Source organism: Polyodon spathula, chromosome 5 (assembly GCF_017654505.1).
Source record: "Polyodon spathula isolate WHYD16114869_AA chromosome 5, ASM1765450v1, whole genome shotgun sequence".
Classification (NCBI taxonomy): Eukaryota; Metazoa; Chordata; class Actinopteri; order Acipenseriformes; family Polyodontidae; genus Polyodon; species Polyodon spathula.
The window spans coordinates 64,303,002-64,329,295 of NC_054538.1; the positions used below are offsets into that span (position 1 = coordinate 64,303,002).

Below are 26,294 nucleotides of genomic sequence, written 5' to 3' on the forward strand. Positions count from 1 at the left end.
AGGCCAATGTTCTTTGAAGTTCGCCTCTCTCTTGCATATGAATGATATGTATTTGTATAGGGCCTGCCAAAGTACCAATGACAAGAGCTTTTGTCATAAATGCATGGTCTGTAATTGGTATGTTATTACTGCTCCAGTAATAGTTACTGTAGGTTATAGCTCTAATTTAATGTTAGATGCAAGAGTTTCATTTAGCACTCAGAACTTGTAAGTTGAGTGCGTCAATAAAAGTATTGTGGATTATAATTAGGGCTTCTGGTTTTCAGTTTTAACCTATAAAACCTGATAAAACAGCCCTGATACAAAAAAATGACATAGGTTGACAGCCAATAAACACCGGAAAACACCAGAAAACCTGTGGAAATGGTTAATCAATTCACGTTGACTTTATCCTTTTTCCATTCACAAATAAGTGGGATTTAAAGCTGAATTACAGTTAAAATACAGAGGATTTAAAACAGAATTGTGGCAAAATGTACAAAAATGCCTACACACAAGAATGTGCCTGTGACCATAGGGATTTTGTTGTGGAAGACAGCAAAGGAAAGAAGGTATAACTTAAGTGTGCAAGTACTGTCAAGTTACTACTATACATATTTTGACAGAAAAAACAAAACAAAAACCGCTCAAGCATTTTGGAACATAACCGAAAACACTAATTTCATGCAGTATATCAAAACCAAAAGCCCTGAAAAAAAAAAAAAAAAAGATTTACATAAAACTAAAAAATAGCTAAAAATAAGCACCGAAACAGAAAAACAGAAGCCCTAATTACACAGTATTGCGTAAAACCTGTGGCCAGAAATGTGTTTCTTCACATGGCACAGTAACAGTACACTAAGCATGTGAACCTCACGTATCCCAGCAATGAAAACAGATCTTACAAGCAAACTTGAAAATGAGACCAAATAAATAAATTACGCAAGATCCTTCCTCAATCACTGGAAAGTAATAGCTGTGTGCATTTAGAGACCTTCACTTAGTTACAAAAGATTTGTCGTTAATGCTTCCTGTTAAACTGTTAGGGCTACAGCACATTGTATCCATCTGTTCCTGCATTCAAGATAAGCAAAATAAATGCTGAAGCTCCTCTTTTTTTATTTTAAGAGTAAAATAAATTAATTACATATCAAAATAAATTAAACTTAAGCCCCTTTTACACTGGCACAATCCCACATAGTGTGAAACCAGGTACCTGGGTCGTACCAGGGTTGACCCGGGTCTCAGCGACCCATCTGAGGGTGTGGGTCGCTTCGACCCGGGTTGAGAGAGACCAAATGCATGAGGCCATTCGTGAGCAGACGCAATAACAAACAGCCACGCCTGCGTGAAGATTTCACTTCCGCAAGGAACATTTCTGTTTATTCTGTTTAGCCATAGATTTGTCGATTGAGACACAGCATGAGCCAGATTGCAGCAGGGATGAAGAATAATTTGCTCTAAGCAACCTTTGGGCCGACGGTTCATTCCAGAGAAGCCTGGATGTAAGTGTCCATAACAAGCTGCTTCCAGGGCACTGATACATTGTGTACTTGCGTCTGTCACCCAGGTCAACCCTGCTTTAACAAAAGCAGTGTGAAACTGTAGCCGACCCGCATGACACCGGGTCCTGACCCGGGTAGGTTCTGACCCAGTTAGAGCATGCCAGTGTGAAAGAGGCTTTACACTTCTTCCTGTGTGCTAGATGGGAGAAGTGATGAGAACAGTGATATGATAAGTAAATTGAGAGTTGATGTCTCCCCCATCACACTAATTTGATTTCTAAAGCACAAACCCCTCCACACACATGCAAATCAACACATTCATGAGTTACTGCACAACAAAGACACAACAGAGAAGAAAAACTAGGTTAAGGCTGACAACAACACAACTGGCTGGATTTACTAAATTTAAAAAAACATACATTTTTAGAGTGTTTCTATCTATAAGTTGTTAGGTCTCAAGTTTGTTTTAAAAGACAGATAACCAATTCCTATTTATGGTCTACAAGAAGCTTTAAAAACAGAAAACAAAGTAAAATGTCATAATATGTAGTACTTTCCTTCCCAACAGGTCTAATAAGGACAGGGGTTTTGGAAAGAAAAGAATACCAACATATACACTTCCCCTTACACTGTGCTCCCATGACATGACTGTACCTGTACTATACAGTACTGAATGTATCAAATTCACAGTGCTAGTGAATTCATGTTTTAATTAGAGAAAGAGAATTGCCTGTCCAAAACAGAACCTGTCCACAAACTCAGTTTACATTGTATATTGTAGCTAGTTTTTTTTTTTTTTTAACTGAAATAGACTATTTTGTGCTACAAGACCTGTAATTATTGATAATTATCTTATTGTCGTAATAAATAAACCAAAAATATTTTGTCACACATAAAAACGGTATCAGTAAAATATCAGTAAAAAAAAATAAAAATTTGTAAAACAGCTGTTGAAATCACGACAATGCATTTGAATTGCTACATGTATTTCTAAAATGGATCCAAAAAAATACTTTTTTTTTTAATGCAAAAATAGCTGGTATTTTAGTCGTTTCACTCAAGTTTGCAAATATTTCTTTGCTACTACTATAGCTCCTCCAGTCCAGTTAAGTCCACCTTTACTTTAACAAACAAAGTTTCGTCTTTTACGTAAATTGCATTTTTTGGAGTCTCCAGCGCAGTATGGGTTACAAAGCAAGGGAAGCCGGAAGCCACGTTCATTTCAGTGGCTGGCCTCTTGAAGCTGTTGCTGTTCAGGTCAGGTTTAAAGACATCCACAACATCATTTTTGGCCCCGCTCTGATCTAGAATCATCAGTGTCACTGTCTGCTCGAAAGGCCAAGGCAGGAGCGAGTCGAATTCACCCCTCATTACCACAACATAGAGAGACAGGTGAGTCCCTTTACCAGTGCCATCTCCATTCAGGTACGCCCTCGCACACAGCCTGTAGCCATTGCGGCTTGTGTAAAACACCTGGCTGAAAATTGAAAGAACGCGCCCTTCCACAGCTTCCTTCTTCTTCTTCTTATAATCCTGGATCTTCCAGATGAGTTTCCCGTTGTAGGACATGGCTTCCAACTGACGGAATCTTTCCTCGTTTAAACTGAGCTGTTGAACATGAATGTTTAATAGTCCAGAATGGCGAGTGTACTGGACTTCCAAGGATGCTGAAAGAGAAGAGTTACAGTATTTTAGTGCTGTACATAACAAGACTGTCAAGAAGTGTTACAGCGTGATTTAAAATGCAAGGTAACATTCTATCAAAGACGATGGGCAGGAGATTTTCAAAGTTATTTTCATTGCAGTTTTCTGTAAGGAATATTTACAAATCTAAAATAATTTAAAAAACAAGACTACTTTAAAGCGCTGAGACGAATGGCTTGCGGTTTATTTCTAATTTGTTAATTTTATTGTCTGTGTTTTTCCTTTCTGACAAAAAACATCCTAATGACGTAACGGTATAAAAAGCCCTGTGAACAAGGGTGGAGGTGGTGGCATCAGTGGTGCTTTATTCAAATCGGTTGCTAGTCACGACACGAGACAATAATAATAACTCATTTTTAATTGCCTAAAATAAAATATAATGAAGTAAGCACTAAATACAAAAAAGACTGCACTTTCAGACATTTAACATGGAACAATAACTATTCTCTGTTCTGATTTGAAAAAGTTCAGATAACTGTAAACCATGCACCCTTTGCTCTAGCTGTGTATTTTTTTTTTTTTTTTTTCACGGTAGGTTTAGGGAAGAAGAAACACTTAAGACTGACCCAAATGATCTTTCAGTGATTCAACAACTGAGACTTCCTGCTTCAGGCTGCCCACAGAATGTTTGAGCAGCCCCAGCTCTGAGGGGCTTGGATCCTGGTTGAATGCCCTGGTTAACTGCTGCAGCTGTATCTGGACACTGGATACTCTGTCTTTCTGATCTTCAAGAGATTTCTGTCAGTTGCACATGATAAGCACATTTTAAAAAAATACGTAAATATACTGAAAAAAAAAATTCCAGCGCTCTACTTGAGGTGGGAGAATGATATGAAAAGCTTGGTTAGTTTTCATTTATTATCTGGTTTCGCAGACCCTAATTAGCATTAATCCTGGACAATCTCACCTTCGGTAACAGTAGGTAGTTCAGGATTAGTTAAACAGGACGTAAGGGAAAATATAAGATAGTGTAAAAGATATTTGTATTCATTGTACACATTTTATGGAGGTAGCAATATTTTTGTGAAAAATTTGGAATAAACGTTAATGTTATGTTCCCTGACATTTACACCACTTTTGCTCATTGGAGAAAAAACATCAATTGATCTTACAAATCTTAGCTGTTATTTCTTGATTTGTAACATAAACAGGTGTTTTTCTCTTATTTCACTTTGGAGTTAAAGGAAGATCTGTGAATTTCCCCCTCAAAGTCTTGCTTATCTTTTCTCACCACTAACATCTTTGAACATCATCACTTCATCACTTTGAAAGCCTGCATTTTCCAGATCTATATTTTGCACAGGATGCACACCTGCGCTCTGCTTTCACCAGAGGGTGTTATTCTCGCATCCAAATCATTTAGGTAATGTTGATGCCTTCAGTATAAAGTAGGATTATACGTACACCAGTTTTTAAATTGAAGCCCAGTAAAATGTTCATTACTAACGTATACTGTAAATCAAGGATTAGGTCTGCATAAACAGTTAGGGTCACACTTTATTTTAAGGGTTGTTTTTTTTGTTTATTAACTGTTAGCAAACATTGTTAATTTTTAGCTTATAGTTAGGGTTAATAAAAACCTGATTTAATTTGCTAAATATTACTACAGTAACAATTTGAACCGATTTCCAACATATGATCAACTGGGTATTGATCATCCATAGGGCTCTGGTGTTTGCAGTTTTAGCTGGCCTATTACATATTATTTACCAACAGAAAATAATGTACATGAACATATTTATTAGCTATTTGTTACCAATTAATAAACCAAGAAAACGGCCCTTAAAATAAAGCTTGGCAAGAGTTAATTGCTTATATACCAGTAAGATTGTTAGTATGATTATTATAGAATTGCTAGATACAGTGTGCCATATTTTAAAAACAGAGAAACAATCAACTTGATTATGCTTAAGAAAACTTGAATTATATAACTTTCTTGTTCGATTTTCATCTTTTTAAAGAGTATATTAACTGGTTTAAAAAATCCCCCAGCAAGTTTTTGACCACGTTGTTTGAATTGAATTACAACACACTGTTTGCATGACCAATTAAAATAATGCATTCCCCTGGATGGTGCATATTTGCTGTACTGCAGTAGCTCTACTGTTCATTTCAAACAAAACAAGAGCCTTACCTGAACATTAGAGAGCGTGTTGTCAGTTTTAGAGACCTGCTGCATTAAAGGTTTGATTTCATTCTCCAGTTTGTTAACAACTATTGTTAATTCTTGGATTTCCTGGTGTTTTAAATGTAATGTCACCTGTAGATCAGCAATCTGGGTGGAACAAAAGGCAAGTGCATGATAGGTATGAAACCATAAGTAGAATATTGGACCTTAAAGACAACTAAGACATCTCTGTACAGTCTGTTTGTATTAGTGTAGGTGGCCATGTAAATTCCCCCACAACAAGGTACCACTACTATGTCTCTCCTGTGAATAGAAACACAGCAAACAGTGTAGTTTTGTTAGCGTTGTATGTTGATGCTGTAAACTGAGAAATATGTTGAGACCATCTCATGTCTCCAACATATTTGTGATTTAACCCACAGTATCAACTAGCTCCCTATACATTGTCAAAATGAGTCATTATTTTGGTTTGCAGTCACCATGCTTAGTAAAAATGATCACCCTTGCTGTCATTTCTCAATTTCTGCTCTTTACCATGTTGCAGTGTTTATTTGTCCACATCTCAATTTAGATACACATGATTGTACAATATTATACACTGACAAGGGAAATTACATTTTGACTAACCTTGCAGTATTGTACAGCTTACCTGTTTTTCCAATTTTGAGTTACTTTCTAAAACAAGGAGCAGGTGGTCCTTCAAAGCCATGTCCTCATGAGCCCGAACTTTAACTCGTTTATCCTACTTAAAAATACAAAGAAAACCTTATATATTGTAAACGTTTGAAAAACAAAAAGCACAGTGAGCTTATATTCTCAGATTATGAAGAAAGTAAAGATTGACAGGCTTTTCTTAGAAGTGTGTTGCCTTCAGCAATGGAAGATGAAGACTTCCAATCACTGAAAAAGTAGGACTGAACTGATCTTCATGACTCTGAACAGACAACGGTCCAAATAACATGCATTATCAGATATACTGAAGAACTGTTTTGTATAAAAAGACTAACTTACTCATTGACGTCTGTGTTGTGATTCGTATTGTGAATCAGAATTCACTGTCAGAAATCTCTTCTTAAAAATACCAATTATGGAAATACTTTTTGCTAAATAAACACCTGGATTGATATCTAATAGGGGTACCCCATAGTAAAAGCATAGCAAAGTGTGATAAAGCATGGTGAAAACATGGTAAAGCATAGGTAAACATGGTAAAGACCAGCAAAGTATAGTAAAGCATAATAGGAACGATGGAAAACAAGGATAAACTATGGTAAATGCATAGGATAACCATGGCAAAGCACCACAAAACTGAAAACATATCGTGCAAGAATACTGTGGTAAATTTTTATATGGGACCTCCCTTCAGTGAAAAGGTCCATTTCCCACTGAGCATTATATTAAGTTATCTTGTCAAATCAAATAGTCCTTGAAAAGGAGGAGTAGCTAGTACTGTACCTTTTAGACCTAAGTGTGAAATACACAAAGGGGCATTAATGTGTACTAACCCTGACAGAGCAGCCATACTTCTTGTACATGCATTCTATTGGAATTTCTGGGCATTCATGGAAGTGTTCTTTGAGCTACAGAGAAAAAACAAAAACATGTCCTAGCTATCAGTATGTTTAGCTCGAACAAATTTTGCCAGGACATTGCCAAATTATTCATTGACTCAGCTCCCAAATAATTCTGAGAGACTTCTTTTGTTTTCTGCCTGACACACTCTATTTGTTTACAGCTTCAGAAAAGAGGCATCAGTGTTTCAATCAAATACACACTGCCAGCTGTCCTGCCACAGTTCAAATAATAATTTAATTAAAACATACAGTTGCAGAATTTGAAAGCACTATTTTAAAACAATTTGTTTAGGACTTGCCTGTTTATGGACAAACACAAATAAAAGAACAACTGTAGTGTGGTGACTGCAGTTTTGTAAAATCATAGATCTAGCACCTTAACGCATACAGGCCATCTAGAAACCAAAAGTGTTTGAGATATTAGCAGTAGAGGTGGATTGACAAGTACATAGAGTATAAAGAAAATGAGAAAGTGTTCTAGACCTGGTCTCTTGGTATAGCACCTTTACAAATCTGTCTCTAAGTGAGCAGTCTAAATGTGGTATGTTGGATTGAAATAAAAAATGTATGAAATATGATAAATAATGTACACTCTCTTACCTCTTGTCTTTTCATTATTTGGGTGCATGCATTGGGACAGGGTATTAGATATTCTGGACACTGAGTTTCTTCATGGTTCTACAAATGAACAATTCATGATATAAGAGACTCACTGAAATTTAATATAAAAAGGTTTGGTAACCCCCATGACTTTCATTATAATACAATATCAGTGACATACAGTCAGCACTCGGAAATCTGTCAGTCCCATTTTACCGCCCTTCTATTAAGAATAAAATCATTCCCTGTTTTATATATACATCTATATCTATATCTATATCTATATATATATATAGATATATTCAGAATCAATTATTGTAAGGTGACACTGGTTTTATGTTGGGAAATATTTTTAAGAAAAATAAAAATCTGAAATATCTTGTTTGCATAAGTATTCAACCCCTGTGCTGTGGAAGCTCCCAGTTTGCACAGATGAAAGAAATTGCCCTAACGAGGACACAATTACCTTACCATTGGCCTCCACCTGTGAACCATTAAAGTTGCTGTCACATTTTCTGGATAAAAACCCCACTGTTGAAGGATCATTGCTAAGGCTGTGAATCTGAAGGAAAATGAAGACCAAAGAGCATTCTACAGAAGTTAGAGATAAAGTAATACAAATGCATAGATTAGGGAAAGGGTACAAAATAATATCCAAGTGTTTGGATATCCCAGTGAGCACAGTTGGATCAATAATCAGGAAGTGGAAGCTGCATCACACCACCCAGGCACTGCCAAGAAAAGGCCATCCCTCAAAACTCAGCGCTCAAACAAGAAGGAGACTTGTGAGAGAAGCCACAGAGAGGCCAGGCCAACAATCACTTTGAAGGAGCTACAGAGTTCAGTGGCTGGGAGTGGAGTAATGGTGTACCAGTCAACCATATCAAGAGCTCTGCATAACACTGGTTTGTATGGGAGGGTGGCAAGAAAGAAGCCGTTACTCAAAAAGTACCATCTGAAAGCACGTCTGGAGTTTGCCAGAAAGCATGAGAGTGACCCAGCTGTGATGTGGGAAAAGGTTTTGTGGTCAGATGAGACCAAGATAGAGCTGTTTGGCCAAAATTCAAAGCGCTATGTGTGGCGCAAACCTAACACTGCCCATGCCTCAAGACACACCATCCCTACAGTGAAGTATGGTGGTGGCAGCATCATGCTGTGGGGATGCTTCTCATCAGCAGGGACTGGGCATCTTGTTACAATTGAAGGAAGAATAGATGGAGCAAAATACAGGCAAATACTGCAAGAGAATCTGCTTCAGTCCGCTAAAAAACTGAAGCTTGGGAGGAAATTCACCTTTCAGCAGGACAATGATCCCAAGCACAAGGCCAAAGCAACATTGGAATGGCTCAAGAACAAAAAGGTGAATGTCCTACAGTGGTCCAGTCAAAGTCCTGATCTCAATCCCATTGAGAATCTGTGGCACTATTTGAAAATTGCGGTCCACAAGCGTCGTCCAACCAACCTGAACAACCTGGAGCAAATCTGCCAAGAAGAATGGGCCAAAATCACTCCGACACTGTGTGCAAAGCTGGTACATACTTACCCCAAAAGACTTAAAGCTGTTATTGCAGCGAAAGGTGGCTCTACCAAATATTAATGTTTGGGGGTTGAATACTTATGCAAGCAAGATATTTCAGTTTTTTTATTTTTCTTAAAAATATTTCCCAACATAAAACCAATGTCACCTTACAATAATTGATTTTGAGTTTAAGTGTTTTAAAATAAAATATCAAACAGAACGAAATTTCAATGTACCATTTGTAATTCAGTAATATGAGAGAATTGGTCAGGGGTCTGAATACTTTTGCAAGCCACTGTGTATATATTTTATATATATATATATATATATATATATATATATACACACACACACACACACACACACACACACACACACACACACACACACACACACACACACACACACACTGTATATATATAACAAATGAATGCACTGCCTGTCACACCCAATTTCCGACTCCGTCACCAGTTTTATGATGTTTTTTTGGTTAATTCTCTAATGCCAGATCAGTCTGTCTTATATTGTGCAGTTACAGAGCGCTTCCTCCAGTTTCACCTGACGAAAATGCAGCAAAACAAAGCGAGCGAGACAAGCTGGGTAATTGGGTAAAAACAGTTTTAGATACTGTGATGTATTTTGATTTTTTTTATCTGTGATGTTTTGTTGCTTTTGTGCATTTTCATTTGCAAGTGAACTGTGACATTAAGGCTTTATCGAGCACTATATTCTGCAACTTTGAATACTGACTTGGGATACCATTTTTTTTTTTTTTAATCTTTTGGTTTTGCTAAATTGCATCGCCTTTTACGTTTTCCACAGTTCTGTGCATGGATAACATTTAGATTTCATTTTGCTGTTAGGTCGTTAATGGGAAATTTTACATACCGCTATAATGTGTACAATTTTAAAAGTATGTACTGTATTACAGTTAACGTATTGTCTCTTTAGTTTTGGTAAGTGATATTTTCAGAATCATAGCATTCTGAATTAAAATACTACTTCTGTTGAAAATATAGTACTGTACCAACAAAACCAACTACAGTACTAAATGGAAGCCTACTTATTTTAAAACAGTCCTTTCAGCTATGTATTTTTGCTATTGTATTTTTTGTGTTCCCTGAAAAATGGACAAGGGTTGGAACGGGCTAAAATGAAATAATCAGATATGCGTCGCACTCGTTTAACCATCAAGTCAAAATTGTATAGGGTCGGATATGTGAGTGCTGACTGTATAGGTATTGATAAATTCATTGAAAAGGCTTTAAATTTAAAAGTTCTAAAGTACTGCACATGTTTTATTTTATAGAACTAGGTTTCTATATATTACTTATGTGTATTATCCAAAAAGCTAATTACTGTGCCATGTAAAACTGTAAGTACATGAGTGAGGATGGGTGTATAGACTGAGATTATTCCGTAATGAAATAACCTGAAAGTAGTCGTTTTTTTTAAACATACAATTGCAGCCTTACCTTCAAATGAATTAACACTAGACAGGTCTGACAGTGTGGACAAGGTTCCAGTCTATATTTACAAATATTCTTCAAGTGTTCCTTTAAGTCCTTTCTGAACATCCTGTCAGTGCATCCTGTGTGTGTGCACTGCAGGGATTCATACTGGCACTGTTCAAGATGGTCCTGTAAGTGCCATGGAAAAACACTGCAGATTAAACACCTGAATCAATTACTTTAAAGCTACAGCATGATACAGTACAAGACAGGTGACCATCAGGGTCCATAAACACACATTAACTTCATACTACGATGAAATAAAACATAGCTTCTTAAAACATATAGACAAAAACAGGAAATTGAACAACAAATAATATAACTATAGTCTTCTATGCGCAGTGCATAAAACATACACCTAAGTCTAAAAAGTTTAAACAAGTCTAACTGACTTGAATTAGTAAAGTACAGTGCAATTTATGAAAAAGTTATACCTAATACCTAGTATAGCAACTGGTAATGTTTTATGGATGTTAATTAATAATGTGTACTCAATCCCTGGTATGGGTAGGGTGCTGGTCTTTATCATCTAGTTATGCTAGGAACTTTATCATTGGGAATGAGACAGCAGCATGGTTGTAGGGGGGAGTTCTATTGGAATCACGTAAGTAGTTATACGCAGTATTAGATATCGGCATGTTAATTTTTAACCAATGCGAATGCAGCATTTGGTTTTGACAAGTGCCCCGACCCCATTTTTAGCCAATCAGGATCGACAGGAAGTCCCAAATTTGAAGTTTTTAAGCAATTCCGGAAGTCCCACCCTCCCGTCCTGTCACGTGTTTGTAGTTTTAATGCAAATATGGAAACCATGTTCCTTGCTTGTATTTTTTTTTAATGCACTTATGGAGACCGTGTTACGTGTTTGTAGTTTGTCACAGAAAATGGTATTTTTTTTAATTTAAATGTATTTTTAAAATGGTAAAATGGGTAAACAGGGGTATACATGTTTTTGTTATATGTGTTATTTCAGAAAATAAAATAAGGTTTTTACAAAAATAAAATGAGCAGTAAATGGGAAAGACAGGGGGGTACAAAGTGTGCTTTGCTACATATGTTATTTCAGGAAAATAAGCTTTTGTACAAAAGTTTTGTACTGAAGTCTTTGTGTGCCATTCATTTGCTTTTGGAATGTGTAGTCTACACATGCAGGGTTGACCCAAACCCGCTATTTATTGTGAGAGGTGTGTCATTCTCCACCACTAATTGCGGTGAGGGGTATTTAAATGGTTTGATTGCTTTAACTAATTAGTCTTATAAAATAGGCCGTTACTTTGACGATGAGTGCGGCCGTACCGAACACGCACATTAGGTGGCTTTTTGCGGTCGTTTTTTATCCTTTATAAAACAGGGCCTTTGTTGTTTTTTTAATAGACACGCTTCTCTGTTTAATGTTCTTCTTTTAAACATTTTGCAGTCTGTTTTCAAGCTTGCTTTATTTTTCAAGTACAGTTTTTATTTCCCTTTTTACTAATTTTATTTTTCAACACTATACATTTTTTTTTTCACATTTTCAAGCTTGTTTATTTTTTCAGCACTTTGTACCCTTTTTACTTTTGTAAAAAAACTTATTTTTCTGAAATAACTTATGCAGCAAAGCACACTTTGTACCCCCCCCCCCCCCCCCCGTTTTTTCCCCATTTACTGCTCCTTTTATTTTTCGGAAATAAAGAATATAACAAAACAAAACTGTATATCCGTTTTCAAGATTATTTTATTTTTGTAAAAAGCTTATTTTATGTCCTGAAATAACACATATAACAAAACCATGTATACCCGTTTACCCATTTTACTCTTAAAAATAAAATTAAATTAAAAAAAATACCATTTTACTGTGACAAACTACTAACACGTAACACGGTTTCCGTATTTGCATTAAAACTACAAACATGTGACAGGATGAGAGGGTCGGACTTCTGGAATTGCTTAAAAACTACAAATTTGGGCCGGGAAGGGAGGCGGGACTTCTGGTTGGCTAAAAAAGGGTTCGCAACCAAATGCTACATTCTTATTGGTTAAAAATTAACATGCATAAAACTACTCACGTATAGCTAGATAAATGGCACAGAAATACAAAAAAACGATGTTTTAATGTTTAAAGGTTTGTAGTCAGTAAGGTAAATGGTGTGGATCACCGGTTAGAACAAATCCCAAAAGTATTGTTGGTTGTCGTCTTCGAATTGAAATGGAAATGACAGTATACCTGATGAAACTGAATCTAAAATCTTACCTTTAAACGGCATAATGTCACCTTTGAACTGCAGTCAGGAGAATTTGTGCAGTATATTTCTAAGTTTAACACTTCTCTTTTACAACAATTGTCCTGAAAGACCTACAGAAAATAAAAATACATACTATTAGGAAAACACAAATTTGGTCCACCCGAGCTGGAATGACCAACGCTTTATTATTTTATGTATATCAATGCACTATTATGTATCTCACCAAAGTAATGTAATTTTGTTATATGCTACATTAATAGCAATAAAAAGGGAAATGGTTAATTGGATATTGTTTGGAAATCTGAGAAGAATGCTCATCAAACACAAGTGAGTGTCACATGGCAGTAGTTTGAGGAAGAGATTAGTTTTAACTTCAACACCAACTAAAATGGAGACTGTTACTTGTTACAAAAACAGGTGGAACAAAAGTATTTCATATTCAAGTAAGTACAGTTGTAGTTTACCAATAAATAACTTGATACCTTATTTTACCTTCTGAGTAAATTAAAATTGAACTATAATTCTAGAGCAGACAGAAATTTAGACCACTGTGCCAGCAACTGCAAGCACCCCATAGAAGAAGAAAAAAAGGTCTTACCTCATTTGATTTTATCAGCTCATTATCAACAGGACATGTTGGAGCAGAGGTGCATTCCCTAGAAAAATGTTGAACAAAACATAAATCTGTTAAACCTGACCTAATATAGCTACGTCACTTTGTAGGTCTCTCATTTTCCTATATGAAAGACTCACATATTATGGTAAATATGTATTCCGTTTTCTACAATATCATTTTCCAATTCCTAAAGTCACCTTGCACATATGAGCTGTGTGTGCTTTAAATTAAAAAGTAAAGTTGCAAAACTCACAAGACAACAAACATAATACAAGCCCTGAAATGAATATTATTCCTAATTCTGAAATATAAACAGTTTTATTCATTTCAGAAAATAAGAGGTACAAGATTAATGTCCAACATTTGAGTCAGTTGGTTATTTAAAGGACACCCAAGGTTTAAAAACACTGTCCCCTTTCTGATCAGCATAACAGCTTGCAAGTCCCTTATCTTTCCCCTGTAGATTAATTAGGTTTCCAGACTTTATTTTCACTTTCACTCCGGCGAAGTCCCTTTAACCTGCCATCACAACGTGCAACAAGTATGAGGACCCCACCAGAAATATTTAACACCCTTTGGCGGCACAAGTGGTTTCAGCTGGGATCCTAATACCTGTTGCACAGGAAGTGAATCTACATTGTTGTGGCATGACAAACCGGATTCAAAATGAAAATAATGTGTTTAAAAGGTAAACGATTGACAGAAAAAAATTATTAATAAAAACTAATGAGATAAAAAAAAGGGTTAGGTTATTAACCCTTTAGACAAAAAATTGTATGTGCTTGAGGTTATGGGCAGCACTGGGGATTTAATTGGTTATTAATGCATATACTATATTATGGACCTGCAATCTGGACCACTAACAGCACTGGTACAGTATGTGGGGAATGGCTGCTGCCTGTAAAGGGATCTTTAAACATCTTTAAACATGTCTGCAACTTACAAAAAAGTTGTAATGCACTGGTAGCAAAATATGTGTCCGCAGCTTGTCTGGTGAGGATTGAGGACGACTTGGCGACAACTGGGACATATGTACTGTTCATCTAGCTTCTCCACAAACTGGAAATTCATTCTGACCAAAAAGTCGAATTCAGTGGAAATAGCTGCACTGGAGTTCTGTCGTGAAATTCCACCCATATTTGAACTGGGGCGATCATTCAATGCCATTGTCCCTGTGGAAAAAAACAAAAACAACAACAAAAAAAACACAATTGATTTAGGTGTGCATTAGCAGAGAAAAACCTGTTTAAAGAATCACATCGTCAGCAATAGGGATGCAAAGGGGGCACCAGTCCATACAAACTTAAAGGTATGTACAACTTTAGAGTTTTATATGTAATTGAGAGAACTTCTTATACAATAAGCTAAAACGTACTATTCTTGGACATTCTTTATCACACCTTCTTGAGAGTGTCAGAATCTTTGGATATAAGTAGGTGCCTGTCTGTTCACATACACTTGTACACATGTTTATTTTATTTTAGTTACACTTTATTTAACCAGTGCTATAATTAAGATGCAAGTCTTCCTTTCAACACAGCCCTGGTATGCTGACACTCATAAATAAATACATTCCATACAGTTCAAACATTCATTTGTTATACATCTTAAGCAAGTTAAATCAAAGCATACCCACTGCTTTCAATTGTCTGCAAGAGACTGGTTTACATTTTTCTGGAGAACCACTCAACCAAATCTAACAAAAAAATGTCACTCTTTATCACTCTCACTTTGTACTAGTTACTTACATACCTGTTTAGTAAAAAATAAAAGTAATGTTACAATGTTGCAGTCTTGTAATTACTTGTTTGACATCATCAAATATACTGTGTTTAAACACTGAAATGTCCCTTCTGAATTAAACATTACATGAAAGTTTGTATTGTATTGCCAGCAAACCATATCCTGCAGAGTGACAAAACTGGCCTTTAGAAATCCCCTCCTGGTTCATAACAAAACTAATTAAGCATGTTCAAAGGCCAAAAAAGGATCCGTTATTGGTTTCTCTAGCTTAATTTACGTACGTCAACAAGTTTTCTTCACTTTTTTAAATGTTAGTTCTTCTTTCTTTGCAAGCTTATCCAAAGATACGACTCAAAGGCATGTGATATTAAATAAGCACCATTCAGAATGCAATTTACTGTGCCACTGGTGGCTGTTACTATCCCCTTCAATGCAATGTGCAAACTAATAAAATAATTAAAGCAATAAACTACTTTTCTGCAGGAAAGGGCAGTTAAATTATTGGTAGTTTTAAACCATTACAGTGATTGTATTCCTCTCTGAAATGTTGCCTTTTTCTTTGGACTTGCTTTCAAATAAGGCACTAAAGGGTAGGTACTAGGATGGGCCAGTCTCTGCGCAAACATACAGCAGTTTGCATTTTCGTTGTGACACTTAGCAAAGTATATATTTTGTCATATGTACTAAGAGAAAATATGTTAATGAAAAGAGCCGCAATATAGTAAATATCTGTTGCGCCTTTTTAAAGAGATCTCTACTGCGAGAGTCGTGAGACATTGTTAACAGCAGGAGTTGAGTTGTGGTGCAACAGAGGGAGCCCGAAGGATAACGTCTATACATGCAAGGGTCCAAGAATCAAAGCAACATTGTTTTAAGGAGGTGTCGGGTTTAAAAAAAAATACAATTTGCCACAATTCTGTTTTAAATTCTCTGTATCTTAAACACTTTAGTACACCACCCCTAAGTTTCAAACCCTCTGTTTAAACTGAACATGCAAGTCATTTTTTGAAATACATTTTGGTAGAAAACATTGCAAAATATCTGCTTATGGTGTGTAGTAATGCAGATTTTGGAGGACCTCAAAATTAGCTATACATTCTGGATAATTTTAGCACCTAAGACAACTGAAAATACTGCATTGTAATAAAATGTATTTTAACTTGCACAACAGCATCCAATCCAAATTTAATTTTGTGAATCAGCAATGTTCAGTTTGTTTATCTGAGCACTCATAGGTGCTTTATTTTCAAAGATATACTAGCTATTCAACGGAACTCAATTTAGGACCAATTGAACATTCGTGATCAGCAAAGCTTAGGCTATCTGTCAATGTTGTACTGTAATCCAGAATCCAGACGCGTAGGCTAACATTTTGCAATCCGTGCTCAAGATACCGACTAAAATCTACAGATAAACCCGTTGCAAACTCATTTTGTCTGGATTAGGTTAACGCTGGCAGTAGTTTCTCTTCATGTGTGTCAAAGACTGTCTTACATTCAGTAGATCATAGCCAACTAATTACTTATTTCCTATTGCTAAAATCTAACACATTGTGTTTTTTCCCCCCCAAGCACAACTTTAAATCAATCGTATTAACACCAGCAGTAATAACTGTTAACAAGAAATTCAACAGCCTAATGTAACTTTAACATATTTTACTTAATATGTACCGTACTATTTTGTACTGCTGCTATGCTGCAAGGGGAATCCCATCCCTGGGTCAAATGGCTTTCTGTCACTAAGGTCCAAACGCTTGTAAAAAATACACATATTACATGTTTTAAAAATCAGTTGCAACTGTTCGAAAACGTAACTTGTTCTTCGTTTTTCAATAGACATTATATTTAAAAAGTAATGAATAAGATATTACAAATAAAGACTGTAACTGCAACTAAAACCGACAATGCAACGCTGACAATCTGTTTTACTTTCGGTTTTAATGGAAAGATACACACTCTAGGAATTTTTTTTTTTTTTTTAAAAGGTCGGCTTTTTGGTCGAGACACATACCTTGTTTTTTTTTATTCTCCTTCACGCTCAGTACACCACTGGACAGCCTCCAAGAATACGCTGGACTATGGATTTATTATAGAGCACACGGGTTATTCATCCCAGACGCGGGGCGCCTTTTTTGACTGTCACAGTGACAAGGGTGTTCGCTTTACATATTGCGGCAAGAAAAGGGATGAAGTATAAACAAGTATATGGCACGGTGTGAGGGCCGTAACCAGAGCTGATATTCTAGTACCGAGGTCAAACTTAGGTTTCAAACTATAGCTGCCAGTATATATGTGTGTGTGTGTGTGTGTGTATATATATATATATATATATATATATATATATATATATATATATATATATATATATGTGGATGAAGGCTATATTTGCATCCTGAACTATTCTAAAAAAAATTTAAATAAATAAGGCATAATACCACATTAATGACGTAAAAGTGATAATTCCAAGAAGAAAATATACTTTAACTTTGACTCCTCTAGACCATCACTTTCAATTCATACACAACATGTCTCGTTTCCAATCATTCGACAACACCCACAGTACATAAATGTTAATCATCAACAAAATGAGAATACATTAAAAAAAGGGGGAAACTGAAGAAACATATAACGACATAGAACATCTGTACAGCACTTAAAAAAAAAAAAAACTGTTCTCGTCTTCTTTAGTATTAGCATCACAATGGTATTTATGTATTATTAAAAAAAAATAATAGATGGGCCTCTTCAGTGAGTTACAATAAAATAATTCCACCTCGGGTTTCTCTGACAGTTTATAAATTACTCGACCTTCGGGCCTCTCTTCCCCCAACAACCCGATACCACACACACACACACACACAATACAATTTTATATTTCCTTAGCGACTGCTTTACAACGGAACGATAGATATAACATCTGATAAAAGCTATTGACTAAGTCAGGTTTAAAAAAAAAAAAAAAAAAAAAAAAAAAAAGTCTGGTCTAGATTTAAATGTTATTTATCTGCTTCTCTAATATTCTGAGAAATAGAATTCCATAAACCAGAGGCATAGTAATTGAAAAGCCCACATATGTGCCGTGTTTGTTACATTTCACCATGCTAAGAACTTGATTCCATCAAGTCTCCTTAAAGTACAGCAACTCGATGTATATAAGTTTAAACCAAAAATGGCAGTTCACCTTTAATAAAACTGAATTTTTTTCTAAGACTAATAATGATATATTTTATCTATAAAGAAGCCTTGATTTTGTGAAGCACCTTGATATGCGCACATAAAAACAAAGGTTAAATGAAATACAGAAGACAACAAAGTGCAAAACTAACTACAAAATGTCTTTTTAAAGCATGAATGCTGGATGAAACTGCTATTGGAAAAAAGTCATCTTGACAACAGGACGGTTCAATAGCAGTAGGTTCACAGTAGGTAACACAGCTTACAGCTCACAGCACACAATTCTCCACTCTCTGAATCCACACAAAATCACACACCTGATGCACCCTCTTTTAACCCCCCCTTAAACCCAGACACAGAAAACACAAAGTATGTGAGGCTTTGACGTGAACAACACCCGGTGACCCGTGTAGACTGCCTGATCCAGTGGCAACTCTGTAGCATGGTGAGATGACAGTCCTGGAGGCAGCAAGGCGCACGTCCATAGTGTTGTGCCAATGAAAAGGGACAGCCACTGGGGTGTCAGCAGGACTAACCTTGGCACGTTGCTGGCTGTCAGAGCCATCTGGCTATGTGGAAGTCCCGGGCAAAGGTGAGCCTGAGGATCCAGGTTGTCACTACACCCCCTCCACCCCCCACTGTATGAGGAAAGATGGTCCTGATGGATCGCCACCTTCCAATCCAAGAAATGTCCAGCTTGGGGCAGTGTCCCCACTTACAATGGGAGCTATAAACCCACACAAACTCCCCGGCAAAAAAGTGCCTTCCCCTCACCCAAAGGTCATAGTTACACTATTGGCGGCCGTCTGTAGCCGCGAGTCCAGGCAACCTTGCAAGTGCCTTGCATACTCAGGCACTGGGGTACCTTCTGCAATGTAGTGGTTCCTCCCAATCAGACTGCAGAGAGGGGCCCAGGATATCAATTCATTCGTCCCATGGGCTCCCCGGCTGGAAACTGTTGCAGTGAGTGTGCGACTGGCCCGAAGATCCCTTCCCTGCAACACACTCATCACAGCGTCAGAAATCCTTCACATCCCAACGGCAGCGGGCCCAGTAGAATGGCTTTCGGAGCTGCTTGAGGGTTAAGGCAGCCTCAAAGTGCCTTAAACCCAGCCTGCCACGATGTAGTAACTCCGTCTGTAGGGAGTGTGGGACCATGACTGCTGCTGTGGCCACAGTCAGCTCACTACAGGTTGCGGTGGTCTCCCAGCTCTCCTGCATTGCCTGGTGCCATTCTTGGTCCCGACCCCCTCTCTGCTCGGTCCCAACCATCACTTCCTCCCTGAAGTCCTGCTTGTGCTCAGTATAGGGGCGATGGGACAGTGCAACCGTGTTGTTGTGTTGAGTCCCGGCTCTGTGCTAGTTTCGGTAATTGAAGGGCTGTAGCTGCTCAATCCAGTACGCCACCTGCCCCTCTGGTTCCTGAAATGACAGCAGTCACTGCAACGCAGCATGACCTGTGCAGATGAGCAAGGGCAATCCACACAAATAGTGACAGAATTAGCAGACCAACACCACTACTGCAAGCAACTCCAGTCAGGTGACACAGTACTGCGACTCTGTCTTGTTCAGGGTGAAAAAAGCCACTACCCACTCTCCGTCTGTTGTAACAACACAGCTCCTATCCCTTCATTGCTGGCATCCATGTCAAGTAGGAATGGGAGAGTTGGATCAGGTGAAGCAGTACAGTCATACGGCTCTTCCTTCCTCAGCAACTGGTCAAAAGGTGTAGCAATAGTGGCGAACTGGGCAATGAAGCATCAGTAATAGCTGGTGTTGGTCGGACAGAACGGGCCAGTCCCAGATGGTGCTGACTGGCTCAGTGCAGCTCCCTTCCCCCCCATCTTTGCAGACCCAGAGTAATTTCCTGATGGGTGGTGGGGCCTGGGGACCCGAGGCTGGGAGGCAGCTGCCGGGCATTGTGCCTATAGGACCAGGCTGGTTACAGTTCCTGCAGAAACAGACCCAAGACCTGGAGCGCTGCTTGGCCACTGGTGTTAAGCGCCTGCACAAGGGGAGGACTTCAGGGAGCCAGGAGGGTGTTGGCGCGCCGCTGTTGGGTTCCCTTTCACTGAGCTGGGCTTGTCGCACTGTGGGTTGGCCCCTTGTTGATTCGCAGTGCAGCCTGCAGGGTCTGAGGGCATTGCAGCCACAGGTGTTCGTGCAGCTGTCCGGTCACGAGTGCCTCTATGAATTGTAGCCCGACTTGTTCTTGCTCTCATTCAGCAGGAGAAGACTGCGTATGCCTGCTGGCTTTCCCTCTTCAGCTCTGATGCAAAACTGGCCAGGCTCTCCGTCGGCCAACGCAACCGACGTTGCAGCCTCAAATTGAGCCCCTCTGGATTGACCATGCTCCCAAAGCAGCTCACGAGAGCCTCGCTTAAGAGCAGTGTATTCTCCCAGGCTGTCGGGGGAAGGTTTTATAGGACTAGCTGTGCATCACCCCTCAGCACACCAGTCAGTCGGCACCCATGCAGCTTGCCCAGTGTCTCCAGCTGCTGATGCCATCGAATCCCAGGATCTTTATTCCGCCTGGTTCTCGCTCTGCAGAGCCTGGTCTGACTCTGCTCCCCATCTTCCTCTCAGCGACCCACTCTCGCAGCCAGTTTCGGGAGACACCCTCTCTTGCTGCCGATTTCTGCCTGGCCAGTGGCGGTTGTGTCAGCTCTGGTTGCACTTTCCACAGTGTTCAATCCATCCGACTTCTCATCACCAATGTAGCACTTGACAAAACTGCAATCAGAAAAAAAAGTCTTGACTACAAAGCAGTTCAGTAACTGGCAGGCTCCTTATTTGCAGCAGCAGGTTCACAGCAAGTAACACAGCTCACAGCACATGATTCTGCACTCTCTGATTCCACACAGTCACACACCTGATACAGCCTCTCTTATCCCTCCTCAGACCAAGACACAGAAATCACAAAGTTACAAGTATGAGAAGCTTCAACCAATCAGCAATGTAACTAACAACGTAATAGAATAGCATGTTCCTCACCCAATCAGAGCCCTGTACAGCCGCATTGGGGTTCACACCCAGCACTCTGCTGCATGCATGGTGTAGGTTAACAGTTCCGACAAGCTGGTGTGCCTGTACCTGCCGCTACATTATGGTCATGTAATTAAAGCAAAATGGCTCCTCACTCCCAATATTTTTGTTTAATTTGTAAGTGTGAGAAAATACCTTCTGTTCTGGCTTCCCCTTCATTTTCCCCTAAATTACAAAGTCGCCCTACTATAAAAAAACAAAACAAAAACAAAAAAACAGATTGATAGGTATACAGTACATTAAGATATGTACAGAGACTTGCCTACATGTATGTAAAACAGTATGTCAAAGTACCTAAGATTTTTATTTTAGCTACACTGGGACCTTAGACCTTATGATCTGAAAGATTGAGCATAGGCGGGAAAGCAAGTGTCTGAGTCTGGATTAGACTTCCTAGGTGGAAGATCCTTTCTTTAACCACTGGACCACACAGCCTCATCGTTTATCTTTTTTTTAAAATGCACGTGTCACTGCATCTAAACTCAACTGTAGGAAAAAGATGCTCTTGCTGAGCATCTCGAGTGCGTTACTGCTCAACCCCGAAATATGAACACTCATTGGATGTGGGTGTGCAATGTGTTCAATGCTTTTTTTACAATGCTGTCTTGACTATTTGATCTTTACTATTCAAGCTCAAAATATGTTACATGGCAAACCAACAGAGAAAATTAAGGAGTTTTTATGTACTTCACCAGAATTTGTACATGAGCACTTATGTGTCCTTGTAGCTAGTTACAGCATAATTGTGTTGCCCATTCACCAAGTCTTTATATGGAAAATGTTTTGAAATATTCTTTCCCCCTATTCATCATTTAAAGGAAGCTGTCCGGTTGCCTACTGAAACATTTTATTTTTTGGGTAAATGTATTTTTTCACTTCATTTTCCACAGTGTAACAAACATAATAGGGAAGATTGTGGAGGGTTGTTAAAAGCCCATCACGAAACTGAGTACACAGAGGAATATGCAGTATGCTGTGAAAAGACAGTGAATTAAATGAAAAACAGCCGCACCAAGACTACTTCTGAACTTTAATGCTTTGTTACAACAAGCGTGTAATGATTGAACAACCAATTAGCAATAAACTGATAGTGTATACATGCACAAAGATACCACTACATATTAGGTATTTTTAATGCTTTACACCTAGCAAAGTACATAACGATAAATGGAAAAAAAAAAAAAAAAAACTTCCATTGTGTACAAACAGTATTGCAAGTACATATGCTGAGGTTTTTAAAATGTGTGTGCTATTTTCTACATACAGTACAGGCAGGTCTTTAAAGTAGCACTTTAAACAGTTACACAGTAGTAGAAAGTCTAATGCATCCAAGTGAGTTAGCAGTCTCTTTCCCTAAGGACAGAAAAGTAGGTACACAACCATTATGTGCCATAGCTTCAACGCATGTTGAACTAATGTTAAGTTTTCTACACAGCATTTATAATAAAAATACAAAATGATTACATTAGGGTACAACACAGACTAAATATTCCAGCTGTACGGCACTAGTCAAATGTTTCATAACCATCTATCATTGGAACATGCTTTTGGAAAGGAAAATGAGAAAACAGGTTCCATTGTGAATTATCAAATGTGAATGATGGAAACTGTCAATGGACTAGTAAAACAGAACAACCTACTGTGGTCACCTAAAATCAAACAGCTAAAGTTCTTTTCTAAATACTGTCTTGTTGCTAAATATCAAAAAAGTTTTAGTGCCCTACAATTTGTACTATCAGCTATAACAATATTGTTAGAAACAGTATTTAAGATATGACACACATATCTATACTAATTGACAAAAATAAGTTAAAACTAAAAACATACACCTGAAGCACGTTTCTTTGAAATCGTTTGGTCTTTGAAACACAACAAATAGTAAATTATATAGACAAATTAACAAAATAACAAAGAACAATGTTTCCGTAAAAAAAAAAAAAAAAAAAAAAAAAAAAAAAAAGAACAAAAATACAACTTTTTTAGTCTTTCGTAATTTTGATTTGATTAAAAATAGGTTCGTACTCTATATATATATAATATATATATATATATATATATATATATATATATATTATATATATATATATATATATATATATATATATATATATAATATAAAGGATCTCAATAGAAGTTTAGCGGTTTTGAAGATGCTGAGGACATGGAGCCTTTAAAGCCTTTCTTGTCAGCATGTACTATATAAAGGTTCATGACAGAATGTAAGAAAAGTTGGGTCAATCCCTTTTTTCATGTGTATAAACTAAAAAATAGCCCTTGATGTGCATGAAAAAACAAAAGCTCTTGCCATCACAAATGCAATAAGTCATACATTGAAAGAAGCTTGCAAACAGAAGACAGAATGCTCATTTAAAAGCAAGTACATGGTTAGCACACTTACTGTGACTTATTAAATATGCACAAAAAACTCCCACGATTTCCTCCCCATTTCTTAAGCGGCTTTCTGTTGTACAGTTGGTTTGTAGAATGCACTTCCTGCAAGTTAAAACACATACTTGGAGAGGGTCAGCTGATTAGTACCATTATTCTTGTGTTGCTCAAGCCAAAGCTGTGTTTTTAAACTGCTTTCCCTTCAAAATTTGTGCAGTTTTCACTTTCATGAAGTATATATTTTCCAGTTGTGGTATGTGAATCAGCCATGCAGTTTAAAAGTCCAGCATTTTGCACATACCATACAATTGCTAGTCCTCTTATAAAAACATCACATCTGAGGTATGCCTAATGGGCCAAGCAGATATGACTATCATTTGAAAAACACACTAGCCCTAAAACTACTTTTTAACCTGTTGCTGTTATACGGAATTGTAAAATGTACCAGACAATAAAACTATTATAATGGTTTTCAAATATTTATTGTTAAAGAGCACCTTTGTATGGATGTGAAATTTCAGTTAGCTTAACTAATTGTGGGTTATATTCACTTTTTGTGTTTCAAGTCAACTCAATCTTTGACTTTTTAAGACTCAAAGCATCGCTGTGGCCTCAATCATGCTGGAACTCTGTTTCAGGATAGTGACTATTAACCTTTATGCCACACTGCCCTCTGGCTGCAATAAATATCTCTGTGTAGCATTTCTTGCAACCACTAGGGGCAGTGTGGCAGAAAGACAACTTTAGACTCTGGTGTACCAGATATATTTATATTGAGGCCACAACGGTTCTTTAAAGCTTTAAGTCACAAGGATTTGATGACTAAAACTGAAAATGATATTAAGTGAATATAAACAAGAATAATACATTAGTTAAGATACCTCATATCTATACCAAACTGTCTAACACTACATAACATGCTAAAAAAGCATCAGTTTTTTTTTATCACAGTTGAAGTTATTTCGTTATTTGGTAAAACTATATATATATTTTTAAACTGCTGCTAAAGTTGTTATAATTACTATTTATCCATACCTTGTAACATGCTAAATGTCTGATAAATAAAAAGTTAGCATAACAAGACAACAGCGAGACAACAGATTGCCTAAAACAATTACTACCCTACAGGACATATCAAAATCACGTCCACAATGCAAGGAAACATTTGAAATTGACAGATTACAAAGCCACTGCCAAAACTCTCAGCTTAATTATTTTCTTTGTTCACACTAGCAAACACAATTCATAGGGCTCTTTTTTTGTGTTTAAAGCACAAAGGTCACTGGACCACAAAACCAAACTGGATGTAGTTGCTAATAAGAATCTTCATGATTGTAATTCTATTTTGTTGTTAAAAAAAAAAAAAAAAAAAAAAAAAAAAAAAAAAAAGCATTTTATTAATTTGTGCATGGTCATTAAATTGGTTACGTTCCCTGAATTCAGCTGCTTTATGTATTAAATCCTGCAGCGTCTAAACCAATGATTAAAACACTGTGAAAAATGACTTTTACTCAATGATCGGTAATTGCAGACTGTTCTTTTAAAATTCTTCGCTGAAGATAGGAAAATAGCTTGACAGAGCCAATAAACTCTCTACCTCACAGTCCTGAACTATTCAAAACTGAATCTGCACACAAATTAAAACAGTCAAAGTAAAAAAACAATACAAAAAACAACCCCCTCTCATTCTACTCACACGATTACTGCTGTTTGGGTACATACAATACAGCTACAAAGGGAATGCAAAATGACAGCATTTTACCTTTTAAAAAAATAGACACGTTTGTTCTCTCTTAAATACTTCAATGACAATGACAAATCAATGATTTATATTTCTTTTCCAGTTTTATGAGAGCAACCAGAGAAATATGTTCAGCTGTTACTCTCTTTAAAATACTATTGTGGACTTAAGTGCACTTGTATGGTGTTAATTATTCCTCGCATAAATGCGAAATTTGTCAGGAGTCAATAGCACCAAGTAGAAAAATAAATAACTGCTTATATACACAAGACTGATAATGATTAGTTATGTAGAGGAGAAAACAACATATTTGATACAGTAATTAACCAAGCAATACCAAAAAAAAATCCAGCATACATCAGTTATGCCCATGGCATAAAATTATTCCATACAAAACACATGTGTCACTAATGACTTCTGATAAACTATATCAACTTTGTAGTGTCTTCGTTTTTGCAGATTACATGGAGTAAAAAAACAACTTTTGGTTGTCCAGTTTGAATAAATTTGTAAATGCAATAAATACAAACATTTCTACAATAGGCCTGTTCTATTTGATATCACCTACTTAACAGATTAGTGCAGCACTTGAATAAAAGAAAGGGGCACCTAAGTGAAATGACTGTTAACCCTTTGCGGTCCTATGTCGGACCAGGTCTGACATTACAATTTTCCCTTTCCAGTCCGTGTCCGACATCATCAAAAAGAGGTCAACCACAGGTCTCTAGTCGTTTATTCTCCGGAAAAAGCAGAGAAAACCTTTCAATGGCCAAGAGAAGCCGAAAAAAGGGGCAGATCTGAGCAATACACAGAGGCCCTGCACCACAGAGATAATACGGACATAAA

General features: G+C 37.3%; 1 protein-coding gene across 1 annotated transcript; it reads right to left on the minus strand.

The window, feature by feature from the left end:
• Positions 1-1,592: 1,592 nt before the first annotated feature.
• Positions 1,593-17,321, minus strand: traf5 (Tnf receptor-associated factor 5). The gene is made up of 11 exons (XM_041251016.1): positions 17,112-17,321; positions 14,302-14,530; positions 13,341-13,398; positions 12,751-12,852; positions 10,485-10,649; positions 7,491-7,568; positions 6,822-6,896; positions 5,966-6,058; positions 5,323-5,463; positions 3,755-3,926; positions 1,593-3,151 (listed from the first exon to the last, which is right to left on the minus strand). Exons 2-11 carry the CDS (start codon positions 14,523-14,525, stop codon positions 2,571-2,573), a joined length of 1,689 nt encoding a protein of 562 aa, XP_041106950.1. The 5' UTR covers positions 14,526-14,530; positions 17,112-17,321; the 3' UTR covers positions 1,593-2,570.
• Positions 17,322-26,294: the final 8,973 nt, after the last annotated feature.

Coding starts and splice junctions, on each gene's coding strand:
- traf5 (XM_041251016.1), bottom strand. CDS start 14,525: ATGGCATTGAATGATCGCCCCAGTTCAAATATGGGTGGAATTTCACGA. Junction 10,650..12,750: donor TGACATTATGCCGTTTAAAG/GTAAGATTTTAG, acceptor TGGCACTTACAG/GACCATCTTGAACAGTGCCA. Junction 6,897..7,490: donor AAATAATGAAAAGACAAGAG/GTAAGAGAGTGT, acceptor TTTTCTCTGTAG/CTCAAAGAACACTTCCATGA.